The 14,506-nt window shown below is 40.3% G+C and overlaps 1 protein-coding gene across 2 annotated transcripts in view; it reads right to left on the bottom strand.

The window, feature by feature from the left end:
* Positions 1-525: 525 nt before the first annotated feature.
* Positions 526-14,506, bottom strand: part of pde2a (phosphodiesterase 2A) — a 164,267-nt gene continuing 150,286 nt past the window's right edge. For both annotated transcript variants that reach the window (XM_030108847.1, XM_030108848.1), the window contains 12 exons: positions 11,761-11,838; positions 11,556-11,678; positions 11,397-11,467; positions 11,003-11,125; positions 10,829-10,916; positions 10,109-10,156; positions 9,756-9,830; positions 9,531-9,630; positions 8,158-8,270; positions 6,946-6,984; positions 6,750-6,856; positions 526-4,178 (listed from right to left, as the gene is read on the bottom strand). In XM_030108847.1, the coding sequence (XP_029964707.1) occupies positions 3,944-4,178; positions 6,750-6,856; positions 6,946-6,984; positions 8,158-8,270; positions 9,531-9,630; positions 9,756-9,830; positions 10,109-10,156; positions 10,829-10,916; positions 11,003-11,125; positions 11,397-11,467; positions 11,556-11,678; positions 11,761-11,838 (1,200 nt within the window). In that variant the 3' untranslated portion in view covers positions 526-3,943. The remainder of the gene's footprint in view (positions 4,179-6,749; positions 6,857-6,945; positions 6,985-8,157; positions 8,271-9,530; positions 9,631-9,755; positions 9,831-10,108; positions 10,157-10,828; positions 10,917-11,002; positions 11,126-11,396; positions 11,468-11,555; positions 11,679-11,760; positions 11,839-14,506) is intronic.

The following is a 14,506-nucleotide window of genomic DNA, read 5'->3' as shown; positions in this document are numbered from 1 at the left end:
GCCTTCAGTATTACCTAGATGGACATTAACTTGAATACAATGCCCACTTAATACACTGTAAGGTGTGTGTGTGTGTGTGAGAATGAGCACAGTTTAAGCAACAGTATAAACTGGGAAAAGAGATACATTTTTAATTATATTTCACATATCATGGTCGGTTTCAGGAACCTCTTGGACATATTGGAGTCAGATCTAAAGAGATGCAGCATAAATACTCATGGTCCACTTTACCTCAACTGCATGCACATTTTAGGGAGAGAAGACAGCTGTATGCTGAAGAGTGGAGTGGAGTGTGGAGGAGTTTTGCTTCTGGGCCTCCAGTGTGCTAATCTGGCCATGCTTGCATAATGTGTGGCACAGGCCAGCTGTATCAGCAGAGACACCACTGTGCTGACTAAATCGGTGCCACCAGATACTAGAAATGCACAGATAACCCCAGGCAAACTGAGCATGCATACATGGTTGAGTAGTGTTGCAGAATGTGTTTAGCATGAGAGTATGTGTGTTTAAAAACAACGACCAGAAGGTTTTTCACCAGATTTATTCCAAGAAAGAAAAAAAATATATTCAAAACGTCCTCCGTTTGCCGTCTTCTTAAAAATGTCCTTTTTCAATACATCTGAAGAAGAACAAGAACACCAGCACTCAGAACTCAACAAAACAAATACTTAACAGATGTCTGGATTTCGTCTTCAATATAAGCATCATTTACACGTTATGGATTAGCCTGGGTTCTTACTTGTGGTAGCATCATTACATGTATATCCTGAATACACATATAGTTTTCATTCATCCCTTCTGGGAAAGTTGAAGCGTTGGGTTGTTCAAAATGGCTTGGAAAAAAATAGAGAAAGGATGCAACCACTTTAAATACATTACATATTTAAAATACTTCCCATTGTAATAATGACAGACCATCAAGAAAGAGTTTCTTTTAAAACTTTGTTATTTACAGAAGTTATATTTTTGCCATTTTGAACATTTATGTCACAGGTGATCATTACGATGGTGTAACATCGCAGGGTCGAATCCCGCTGTTCCGTGATGATGGGACATAGATTTGGTTCTTACTTCATGGACAAGCTGCCGTGATGTATCAGAAAAGTTAAATATCAACACAGCCCTCATCGTCACTCCAAAATAAGAAAAACAAAATACATTTTACATTTTTTCTTCTTTTTTTTTTCCTTGCAGCTTGGCCAGGAAGTAGAAAATGTTTGCTTGGCACATTTAGCCCTGACTCTCTAAAAAAAAAATAATAATAAAAAAAATAAAAGGACAGATACATAATCATAATAGGAAACTGTCCTAGGTCTGAACTCTCAAAAGCATGGTAGGGATAAAATTTCCACACTTCCTTGTGTTTTTTTTTTTTTCCTCAAAATGTCAACAGAAACATCAAGATCTACTACTTAAATGCCTTTGGCAACTCAGACCTAAAGCAATAATTTAACAAGAGGCATAGGTATTTACATAGGAATCTATGCAATGTCACAGAGGCAGACACTTTATATTGCACATGAAAAAGGCAGGTACATGTGAAACAGTGGTTTGAAAAGAACAGAAATGGGATAATCACAAGTTCGAGAAAGAATGTGAGAAACAGAGAGAGTGGCTCCTCTACAAACACATCTGTATGCCCTTTAAAAACTTTAGAGTAGAAAATATTCAGTTTGTGAAGCAGACCAAGGCAGATCAAACACTTTCATCCAGCCAAGCTAATGCACATCCCCATATACTGTAGGTATAGCACAGACATCAAACCACTTTTAAGAACCAATTAACCTTCCTCTGTAATGCACTCTCTTGACATCCTTTCAAAGAAAAGGCATGCACTGAAATCCTGTGATTGCAATATTCTGGCTTTCATCTGCTTCTCCCAACATTAACATTACTGGGCTGCATAAAAAAAACTGGGCAGGGGAAGAAAAATAAATAATTTTTTTTGACAACACCAGCTCCTTAAATACCTGGTACAGCAAACATTTCTCACTGTATCATAAACAAGCAATCGTTCAATCGATTCTCACTCATCCACACACCCACTCATTCACTCACCGGCTCACAGCCCACACAGAGACATCCATCGCAGGCGCTTCTCTTGGTAACTCCTCTGTGGTTGTCTTGTCCTCACTCTGCAGCATTTATTTGTTTGAACATTGTTAGGTAGAACCGAGTATGGCATATTGTAACACAAAAGCCCCTAAATGTCACGTATTCAAGGAGGCACAATCTGAGAACTAAACTCTGAACACGTCTCCAAATGTTTCCTTTGGAGTGCAGCAATTGTGAACTGGTTTCAAGAAAGAGTCATTTTCAATGATGGCTACATCTCTAGTTCCTTTAAAAAAAAAGAAAAAGAAAAGAAAAAAGTAAAAGAAAATATATTTTTGGGTGTACTGAAAATTGAACAAAATGCTTTAATGTCTGCCTATAACACCCATTAGGTGGTAGTACAGATATAAGTTCAAATACATAGAAGTAAAATGACATGACATCTGAGGTCTTCACAGAGACATTTCACAAATATACACCTTCCCAGCACGGCGATCATTCAATCAACACACTGATACTCACACTATGTCTATAACAAATATACAACATACATACGTACTAAACAGACTCTTTATTTCAATTTTCATATATTAAAAGCTCTAAGAAAGGCAGCAAAGATGCGCAGTAAGGCAGATCCATATGACACACTCGATGACACACTCCATATAACACACTCTAGTCTGGCACATTTACACCAACAAATGAGATGGATCTTTTAAAGGGCTTCAGTTGCTCTCTATCTGAAGTGGATTTTTATAAAGAAATTTAAATCTAAAAGACAAAACAGTGCAAATGAGTGGGATAACTGATAGGCGGGAACACATTATGTGTTTTCTGGTTACAAGTGGCCTTTGAGGTTTAATCACATTTGATGCAATGACGTACAATTAGTATGCGGTCAGATGTGTGTGTTATATGCGTGGCGTAAGGTCAGGGATCAGTGACTGTCATTGATGAGTGATTGTCAAATTGTCCCCTGAACCCTCCACTAAACTACAGAGAAAAGGAAAATAATAGTCACCGGGGGAAAAGTATGGTCGAGGCAACAACTCAGTGATCAAAAATTACTTGTACGCACTCTGACGAGCTGAATATAAAGATGTAGTATGGCGGTATCCTAAAGGACTGCATTCATTTTTGACTGATGGGAAAAAAAAAAACAACAACACTGACCCTGATAAAAGGAATAATACATGAGGTGTTCATACAGCATGCATTCATAAGCATCAGGTGAGGGCTGTGGCAGATGCTTGTGTCTGGACAAAGCTGAGCATTATAAATCAATGTAAGCTAATATGAAACACTTTACACAAAGTATAGCACTTCATCTCACTGTTACATGTTGAAGTAGTCTTTGTCAGAACAATGAATGCTTTTTTTCCCCTCCCACTTCTGAGTGTCTAAACAGTATGTGCACGTTTGTGTATGTGTATGTGTGTGTATGTGTGCGTGCGTGTGTATGAGAGAGAAAGAGAGTGAGAGAGAGAGAGAGAGAGAGAGAGAGAGAGAGAGAGAGAGAGAGAGAGAGAGAGAGATTTAACAATCGTAATCAGGATCAGTAGTCAATGAATGAACTTGTGGCTAGTGGTAAAAACCCATTTCCCAGAATAGCTGCTGAAAAAGATAAAGTCACCACCCTGTGCTTTCCTCGACAGGAAAAAAACAAGCAACTTGTAGCATCTAATCAGTGAACCGGTTCAGGTGGATCCGTGCGTTTTTAGATCGCGCAGTCAGTTAGAGACGTTGTCCTATCCGTTCTGCATGGCCTGCTAAGCTTCTAAGAGATAGACCGCAGAGAGACCCGTCCCCCTTCGGCCGCTGTAAGGGTATCGTCAGCCTCTTATTGGACCAGAGGAAACTCCAGGGAACCGCCAGCAGATCGCTGTTGTCACTGACCCCCCCCTGCCTCTGTGTCATCAAGGCAACCGTTGAGGCAGTGGTCGTCGCTCCCAAAAGCCCCCTGGGCTTGCAGCAGCTCATACTCCTGGTCCAGGAAGTCCAGGCTGTTGTTGCTAGGTAACCCACGGATGGTGAACTTGTGGGACACTTTGGTCCACTGCTCACGATTCGCTGCCACCCTCTCGTACAGCTCTGTGGCCCCAGGAAAGAGTTCAGACAGCAGCCTGGAACGACGGATGAAATTTAAAGCGATATCAGTTAGTGACAGTGCGAGGCAGGATTTCTCTACAGAAAGAGGTGCTTACTTCCCGGGTGAGACGCTTTGTTTAGTGTCAATAGTTGCAAATTAAAAAAAAGGGTCAATGACTGTTTGATTAGAGGAGAAAAGAGGACTTTAGGAGTTATAACTCATGTTTTCCATTCTGAGGACAAACTGCTGTCCTCTAGTTGGAAAGTCATAGATGCAGACACAACCATTTTTAAAGTCAGTCATTTTTTCCAATTATGTGCTCTACAGAAGAATGCTGGCTGTATTATAACACATTATACAGACGCTAAACTTGTTTTCCAATGACCTATGTGTTTTTAATACAGACACACTGCTTTTTTTGGCTTGAATTAATTTTCATGACACATGCACAGTACAGCTGTTTGTGGTGCCACGGTTCATGCATTTTTCCTGTAGATACACAGCACTTAACAATAGTTTTACTGGATCTGTGTTTTGGTCCATGATTTTTTCAGTGCACGCTTCACTTTCTTGTGTGGTTCTTGAGGAGTTGTCTCTGAGTAATTAATTGTCATATTAAAAAAAACACAGCATTTTAGATTTCTTCTCCACTTGCTCAAAAGAAAATAAAAGCATACTGTAATGCACTTCAGTGCTCTCGACTGATTTAAAGGACAAGTGTTTAAAAGTTAAAATACCTTCCCTGTGCACTGGAAAAAATACACTGGCGATACAAACTCAATCTCTCCACAACAGGCCCTTCTCCAGAACTGGAGTTTAGTTTTTTAGTCTGTTCTAGGTTAATATGACAGCAGGCTATGCACAAAGGCTGATTCCAGGAGAACAAAAAGGCATTCTTAAACCACAGCTACGAATGCAGTTCAGTTTCTTACAGATCCCTGTTCCTTCAAGAGATGTCCTTCACGCCTCCATGAAGCTAAATAAATAAAACATCCTTATGTGTTGGGTATTATTATTTTTGGACACTGCATTTAATGTAGTTGAGCCTCTAACTATTGATCTTTGGGTTACATGAGGGTTGCAATCATATCATCTTATTACTTGTAAAGGATGATCATGTTGAATATATGAACAGACACCTGATTAGTTACACTTGCAGAAGCAATCAAAGAGCCACAGCATTTGCAGTCATTTTTGTGTCCACCTAATTTATGCTAATTCAATTTTCACTCTAATTACATCTTTTTTTTTCCTTCACAAAGCCTCTGGAGGAAAATATATGACCAAGCTGTTAAAAGCTCCCCTATGTTCACTGGCTATTTACTAATTGTGTACAGCTGGATATAAAAAAGGATCACGTTTGTAATGACTTGGCTGATTTAATTATCTATAATTAGTCTCTCATATTAAAACACATTGTTTGAAACACAATGAATATTTTAATTCAATCCAAAATAAAAAATGGATCAGCTCCAGATGGTGCCATTTGTGGAATTCACATGAAACTTTCCTGCATTAATTGCTACATGAGGAAATACCCAGAGGTAACACGATTACAGGAAGCTGCTTTAAAGCGATACTTCAACATTTTGACAAATTGGCCCATTTAGTGCAATTCCTTAGTCATTTCGAACAGCATACTTACTTTTTTGTGAGGGCGAGCTGTTGTTTATTCAGAGGCGAGTCGGGGAAGGTTTTCGGGACGGACACAATGGAAGTGGATGGTATTTTTGCTTCCCCTCGTCAAACTCATCAAATACACAATCCAACAACCCCAAAACACTTTGGTGGACACGTTATAATCCACACATTCACTACGCTGTGAAATATTAATGCAAAATTACCAGATTGAGTTGTTTTTGTGAAGATTGCTAAGACGGAGCTACTTGCTAAACATGGCGTCTGGGCGTAGTGATTTCAAAGAAAAAGTAGTTCCCAGTATTTGCTTCAGTGTCGTAATGCTACAATATTATTTGTTGGTGTTCCACAGTGTAGTGAATGTGCGGATTATAACGTGTCCACCAAAGTGTTTTGGGGTTGTTGGATTGTGTATTTGATGAGTTTGACGAGGGGGAACAAAAATACCATCCACTTCCATTGTGTCCGTCCCGAAAATCTTCCCCGACTCACCTCTGAATAAACAATAGCTCGCCCTCACAAAAAAAGTAAGTATGCTGTTCCAAATGACTAAGGAACTGCGCTAAATGGGCCAATTTGCCAAAATGTTGAAGTATCCCTTTAAAGCTACACACAATGTAAGGACATTTATGATCGGGAGATTTTTTTTTTTTTTTTGCTGTAAAAGTGCTCATACGGTTGAACATAACTCTTATTCCTCTTTAAATTGGTGCCCTATTTGTAAGGAATATTTATGAAGAACATGAAATGGTTTCATGAGAAGAAGAGTTCAATGTATTTGCCACACTCAAAAAATGATCAACTCTTGTCTTTCAGTTCTGCCTCACTGGACTTGATATAGACAACTGAGGATTTCACAGCTGTCACACCTCAGAATCATCTGAATAATTTCAGCTTGGCAGCATCTCAAACTAAGGCGTCTGTCCGGGAAGTGCGGAGAAGTGAAGGTTTGACCGTGTGTACGCACTTGTAAATGGGCATGGCGATATGTTCCATAAAGCTGATCTGGAGTTCTGGGATGTAGGCTTTCTCTCTGTCCATCATCTCACTGGGTCTGTTACCCATGGCTTTTTCCTGGACACACAAACACAAACGATGTCAAAAGCAGGTCTGAAACAACATTCACTTCGGCGTCTTATTGAACAGAGCGCAGCGACTCATACCAGATCTCCTTGAGAGAAGAATTCTTTGTAAATCAGCTCCTGTGAACAAAGGCAGATTCCTTTTATTACTCACGTCTGATCACATTTAAAATTTCACTTTACATCTGTAAGCAGAAGTTTGAACTTTCAACATTAATCTGACATGAATCAGTTTGAAATCAAGTAGTTCAGCATGCTCTGCTTTGAAGTGGGCCTAAACCTTTAAGTGTCACAATCTTTGAAAATGATCAGTTTTGCAGTCGTTCAGAAGAACAGAGAGGAATTCCCTCTCGCTACATTTCACCATTTCTTATGATTCCATTTTTTTCCCTTTATTAATCCTTAAGCACTTTGATAGAATATAATATATTATCTGAGAGCAATACACGCCAGACACTGTACAATAATTTCCACAGCGGAATGAGGCAGGAATGTGTTTCTGGTTTAGGTGACAAGGATTACAGTGCATTTGCTTTAGGTGTTAGGTGCTTAGAGATTGAGGGTGTAGGATTTAGGGCAAGGTTTAGGGGTTTGCTGTTGAAAAGGGGGCAGGCTAAGATTAAGCATAATCCTGCAATGGAGTGTGGTTTCACAGAAGAGAATATAATAGAATGAAGCTAAAGGGGTGCTTCTCACGGTAGAGTGCTGCACTTCATAATCTTTATTATCCTGAAAAAATTAGGACAGTTTAGTGTGCAGACATTAGTACCGGTTAAACCTAAATTCCTGCTAAATTTCAATTCCGTAACCACGCTGTGTTAAACCCTTTGTTTTGCTTAAAGATGCACTAAGCTGTTTAAACTGTTGGGACACAGCACTGCTTTTACTGACATACTTTGGGAATTATTCACCCCAATGATATCAATGGCACTTCTCAATGAAACTGGATATCATTAAAAATGTAACTGTTTTTGGTTTTTTTCAATTATTTCTACAACTTTCACATCAAAATGTTTTAAGATGTTTTTTCAGCAGTCATAAATATGGCCTAAGGGGAAAAAAAGACATTTTCAAATACTTTGAGATACTGTAGTTTTGATTTCCATGACTGATAAGCAGGAGTTAAAAAAGCAATAGGGAAAATATGACTGTAATAAACATAAAATATATAAAAGTATTAAAAAAAAAAAAAACACTTCTCCATGGTAATCAATACAAAACATATAGCAAATATGTATAAACAGGAAAGTTTCATGGGGCAAACAACAGGCATGATGGGAACTGTAAACTGACCGCAATCTTGCGAGTGGTTTTCCAATTCTTGGTTTGATCTGATAAGTCACACGAAGTCATCAGCAGGCACAGCAGCATTGAACGGTGGGTGTGGCTTTTTGGATCATATCCATCTGAAACACAAGCACACACACTGAGTTGAAACTGTCCTGTTTGATGTTTTTCATTTACAAGACAGTGTAGCAAACATGGCTTCATTTCAGCATTTTACAGGAAATTATTCGTCATTTCAGTGGATGTCGCTGAACTGTCGTTTCTCTTTTCTGGTCTAAGAATAAAAAAAAATATATGTAGACTAGCATATTCTGCATTACAAAATGTACACTTCTTTTAATAATTCTTATGTATTTTAACATAAAAAGACACCACAGTGACTTTTATGTTAAAGAAACTAGTGACAAGCGAGAATAAACGTTTTAGTTTTAGCCTATTTTTGTAGTTTAAGACATGATCAGTCTTATTGATGTCACATTGATCTGCTGGTTTACACAACACCAACTGAGAAATATATTTCGCTTTTATAATGGACAAATTATTTTTATTCAAAATGACAAAAATGTGATTAGATAAAGGAATCCTTGCAATATAAACCTTTTTCTGTAGTGTATTAGTGACAGATGGACAGTTTTGGCCACTGAAGAGAAGAAATTGTATTTTCCAGGCACTTTTCCATTTTGCACTTGACGCGGCTTTGACTGACAGGTTACACACTCTGCGGTGCGAGGACGTCGCTAACTCATTTAACAGTTTTTAATGTCCTTGAATTGCTTTAACGGCTCAGAATTGATTCCGCCGAGGACACGTCCACTCTGGGTAACTTATAATTGGTTGCATTCAGGCGTAACAAACCGCTGGCCAGGAGGTTACAGCCAATTATATTACATAAGAGAGTATGCAACAGCTTGACTGAAAGAGTAAATAGTCCAATAAAAGTTGAAGATTATTAAGAATGTCAGCGCTGAACGGTACACTTTTGACCTCGGATCTCTACAAAAATAATTCACCCAATAAAACGTCCGAGGCAGACAGAGCCTTTTGTGGTATGCTGAGAGGCAAGTCGTGCTGCATGCAGATCAAACAGGTTGGTAATTTCATTGTACATCTGCCAGAGATTTAGCTACAACACAGCGATAAGCTATGCTATGTAACATGGGAATTGTTTATCGGCGATCATTGATGTACGCTGCGAATTTACAAGGCGCGCTTTGGTTCATAAATCAGCTTATCTAATTGAAGATGAGGGGAAAAATACTGATAACGGTTTTATATCAGCGGACACCAAGCAGATGTGCTGGTACTATCTGCTGCTGCCGAGCCGTTCTTGCGTGAGAATGCAAAGACGTGCCGGCGCATATAGAAGTCCAGACACGTACCATCGGCCATCTTCTGCAAGTCCTTGAAGATGCGAAGGTGGTGAGCGAGGTCTGTGGCGAGAATTATGTCTCTCATCAAGTCCAGCATGCGCTGGTAGTCCTGCAAGCATCAAACTCTCTTTAGCAGGCAACGGACAGTCGCGAATGACATGTTTAATACAGCATGTAAATGAAAGAGGCGCAAAATAACTGGAGACATGATGAGTAAATTATGTGACGTTTCACCTTTCTGTTGAACTTTTCAAAGATGTTGCAGCCATGAGTGTTCAGAATGGCGATGGCCTGGGCAAAATGGTGTCTCTGTTGTGGCAGAATGTTAAAACATGAGAGAAAATCTTTAAAAATGCCTGAAAAGTGGAATCCTGCACTGCAACACAAAGTCAGTTATGAATTTGACCATTAGATGGCGTGGCAGAACACAACAGCAGCTGTCAAGTATTTAAGTTTTTAATTTAAAACCACTATGAACTAAGTATTAAAGTCTACAAAATTCACATCTATGCTATAGGCAGCAAAAAATAGGCAGCGATCCATTTCCCGTGTTGATTGAAAAGACCGCTGCAGGTTTGTTAGTTTACCTCCATCACAGATCCCTCTGAGCTGTACAGAGCAGCCAGCACAGATTGCTGAAAAGAGAAATGAAACACAATCCTCTTAGCACACATGCGATATTGATTCAAATGAAACAACATCCTTCAGTAAAACGTGGCTCTGTTCATTCTGGCGATGTGCTTCAGCTCTAATAGGAACTGAAAAAATACGAAACATGAAAATAAGCCCAGAAAATAATGGATGACCATGGTGTACAGCTGGTTTGTGTGTGTGTGTGTGTGTGTCTGTGTGTGTGTGTGTGTGTGTGTGTGTGTGTGTGTGTGTGATTAGAAGCCCAAGCGTCTAATCACAGTGACATCGAGCGTCGCACCGGGGCAAATTCACCAGCGATGAGAAGAAACTAGAGACTCTGACATGACAGAGGAACGCGACGTGTTTTACACTGTTCATCTAACAGTCTGCACATTCAGCACTGCTCTCCTCTACTACACATGTCTGGCAAGATTAACATTCCCATTGTGTGATACGTTCATTTGTTTTGTTCATTTTCTCAGATTGTATTGAGTAGAAAGCTTCAGGAGGCCACAGAAAGAAAACTCTAGGGATGTGTTGGAGTCTCTTGTGAAACTAAGAATCATTTTATCAAAACTAAAACATAATTTATTTCAAGCATAAAGTAATTATGTGACATTCAGAGACCAAAAGAGTCCGAGGCTTTAAATCAACAACAGAAAAGGTGCTCTCACCGAGGCGACTTGGAAAGAGTTGTTGGTGCCACGGTGGTCCAGGTCATGGCACATACAAGAGACAAAGAGAGCCAAAATCTCTATTTCCCTGGAAATAAAGAGGCAGAGCAGAATCTTGCTGGCATGAACGAAGCATAAATTAAGGTCTAAAGGGTGGAAAAGTGGCATACTCACTCGAGGTAGTTGGACAGCCCTAGGTTTTTGTAGAGCAGGTAGCAGAAATGAGACACTGAGAAGGCGTGCATCCAGTTGTGATAGGGAGGGTCCCTGTAGCCTTTTTTCACCATCAGACAGAACCTGAGACCCAGGCAGCATTAAAGTCATCATGTGCATCTTAGCGTGGACTGACACGGTGCTGTTCAACTACGTACAGTTCAATGATTTCAAGATCGGAACTTAAAAAAAAGCTTAACGTCAAATTAATTGTCAAATTTAACTGATAAAAAAGTAAAAAACACTCAAAAGCACATCTGAAACAAAAGATCAGTTCCTATATGTGGACTGCGCGTGAACAAACACAGATACACAGAAGATCTTATGCACACATAAACTGAAGAAGTGGTCAGACCTGGCCAGAGTGTTCATTTCAATCTTGTAAGTGTTGATGAAACCCATGTCTTCAAACATGCTGAGCACGCACTGCAGACACACAACAGGAGCAGTTGCATCAGATTTCATCTCTTTTCTGCAGGGTTTCTTTTTAATGTCCGAGCCGTCGCTGCCTCACCATTGGCGTGGTGTCGTCTGGCAGGGACCGCGGCGTGTACGTGAACTCGGCGAAGCACGGGTGGATCTCGTGCACCGGATCGATCCCGGGCACCAGCAGCTTAGAGACCTCCTCCTCTGAAACCTGTGGCAGACGCACGGTGAATCACACGGAGGAAAACGCCGCCGAGGGCGTCGGGGAACACCGTGTCTCCAGGAGGCGTTACCTTCATGTGGTACATCATCATTTCGTTGGCAAGGGTCGACCTGAACGAAGCTTCATGGACTCGCTTGTAGAGCAGAGACTGAAAACACAAACAGCATGAGACAGCGGCGTGATTACACTCGCTAGAATCTGGTGTGCACTTCATCTACAGGGCCACGGTGTGTGTGTGTGTGTGTGTGTGTGTGTGTGTGTGTGTGTGTGTGTGTGGACATATTTCGAGCAGAGTGCTGTTGTGGCATGTTATTATTCAAACATGTAATAATGTACTGTCATTGCCATATGATATTCCATAAAAAAAAGCATTTTATTTTAAACAAACTGTCATTGTGTGTGTGTGTGTGTGTGTGTGTGTGTGTGTGTGTGTGTGTGTGTGTGTGTGTGTGACCAGTGATTCCCACTGACAGGGCTTCAGAATTGGAGCAGTTCTGGCCTCCATTGTTTTACTTATTTTTCCTTGATTTTTATGCTTTTGCACTTTGGGCTTGTTGAACAGGTATGATGTAATGTTGAAATAACGGAGTGAAATACAATCAGTCTAAAACAGTCTGAAGCATTGAGGCTCAGTCTGATGGGCTGGATATGTAGTGCAAGCAAAGTAATTCAGTGCCGTGGAATCAGTCTTTTCAGACATATTGCTCATGTTGATATCATGATTACAACAAATGTGTTGGAATCTGCTTGTGTTTTTTGTTTTCTCAGGTACACTGGTTGAATGTCCAAAAACATTTGTTTGAGATGAACTGGTCCCTCTGAATAGCTCATACTGACTGAGCGTGGGTGTGTGTGTTGTGATGAACTGGTGACCTCTCCAGGGAGTCACCTGAGATCAGTTCATGCCCGGCGCCGGCGGTATGGATGAACAGATGGACTGTTTTAACCCACATTAAATATGCTTGACACCCCCTTATGCTGTAACCACTGCACCGCAGTGCCATCCCATCATTATTCAAATCGAGCTAAGTTTTTTTGTCTTCAGACCAGTCAGTCACACACAGATGATAGTAATCGATCAGCAGATCATCTGTTTAGAGAATGTCCAGTTGAGCCTAATGTTCACCTTTAAAATATTCTGCCTTGGTCTGTTAGTTTGTGTGTCTGTATATTTAAATTAGAAAGGAAATCCTTCCCTCATGAATTCTACAGGACAATAAATTTTACCCCAGTGCTGTTTACATTTTTAGAGCTGCTTTCAACAATCCACAGAATCAGGTCAGCGTCAGTGAATAATGCATCTGCTTGTCTTTTAATGATGAATGAGCCACGACGGCGGCAATTATTTTTCTAATCAAATATATTTGTCTGTAGAAAAGCCTATCGAGTGCCTGCAGTCACCGAAAGGTCAGACTCTCGGAGAGCTGTTATATAAGGAGCTGAATCAGAAACGCAGCACACCGAGTACTGCGACCGAACCTTAATCAATCTACAATATCAAGACGAGAAAAATATATGGCTTTTAAAGATTTCCTTCGTTTCTTTCTTTCTTCAGATCAATTGCCCGGCCGCTGGCAGCCAAAGTAGCAGGAGGAAAAATCAATGCAGTTACGCGTCTGAATTGCTCAGATTTCTGGAAAGAACATGATGAAAGAAGCAGCAATATTATGATGACAAACTGTGATCATCACATTTACAACTCTGGCTTCTACCACAAGTTAAAAGAGACCTGAGAATATATATATGCGATTGCTGAAAGCTGTGAAAGATTTGCAAACACTTTTTTTGTTTAAACCTAAGTATCGTTATGAACATCATGATATCTATAATCGTCTTTGCGAGCCACACATAGTGGGTGTGTTTTAATGGGTGTGCATCAGTCATCCAATGCCAACGCCGTGCAGAAAAAAAGCCACTCACTTCCATCAGGCTGAATCTCTTTAAATTTCCCCCGAGACTTCGCTCGACTCGCCTTGACTGAACATTTTGCTCCCGCTGAACTGATCCCATTTTGCCCGACAGGATCAATCTTTCTAACAGCATTAACGACAGACGTGGCGCACTGTTTTACGGAGTGAGAGACTCCTAACGATATATAAAGTTTAAAGTTTAATCTCCAAAGTTTAGTTCATTCATTCCTGGGCAGTCGCATTACGCTCGAGGGTAAAACACTTCCACACATGACACTATTGGAAATCCAGCCAAGTGAGTCAGCTGGGATGAATGTGTTATAGTGGGAAATCCTATTCTGTCATCGCTGCCCGACAGATGTTTTAAAGTACAGAAAGCGAGACATTTTAGCTTTGTTTGCTTTAGGGAATGGGTGTTCAACATCAGGCTCACGGGCCAAATGTGGCAAATGTGGAAAGCTGGACAGCAGTACGACCTTGCATCAGGTAAAAATCACAAACAAGACATTTCCTGCAATTGTTGAACGAGAATCCGCTGAGGGACACAAACACAACGCTTCGTCCGTGGAACAGCAATGGCAGCCAGGGACCTTGCTGCGCGTGAAATAGCATTAACATGAGAGTCGTGTGGTGAGCTTGTGAAAATATGCAACTGAAGGCTGCAGAAAATGTTCAGCCAAGTATGAGACATGCTTTTGCCAACATTAATGTGGAATATTTTGTGGCCCTGAAGATTTCAGGTAGCTTTTATCTTTCTCCAGAAATTTGAGGGTGCTCAGGATTGGTTTTGTAAAAATGAATTTTGGTAATGTACTCATTACAGCACTTCAAGGCACTAGAACCAGAAGTGCAACTTGTTTTAATTTGTTGATTAATATACCGTCTCTTTGCTTAATAACAGGTGAG

The sequence above is a fragment of the Salarias fasciatus genome, chromosome 14 (assembly GCF_902148845.1).
Source record: "Salarias fasciatus chromosome 14, fSalaFa1.1, whole genome shotgun sequence".
NCBI classification, from domain to species: domain Eukaryota; kingdom Metazoa; phylum Chordata; class Actinopteri; order Blenniiformes; family Blenniidae; genus Salarias; species Salarias fasciatus.
Note: the sequence above shows the minus strand (reverse complement) of the source record. Positions and strands in the feature narration are given on the sequence as shown.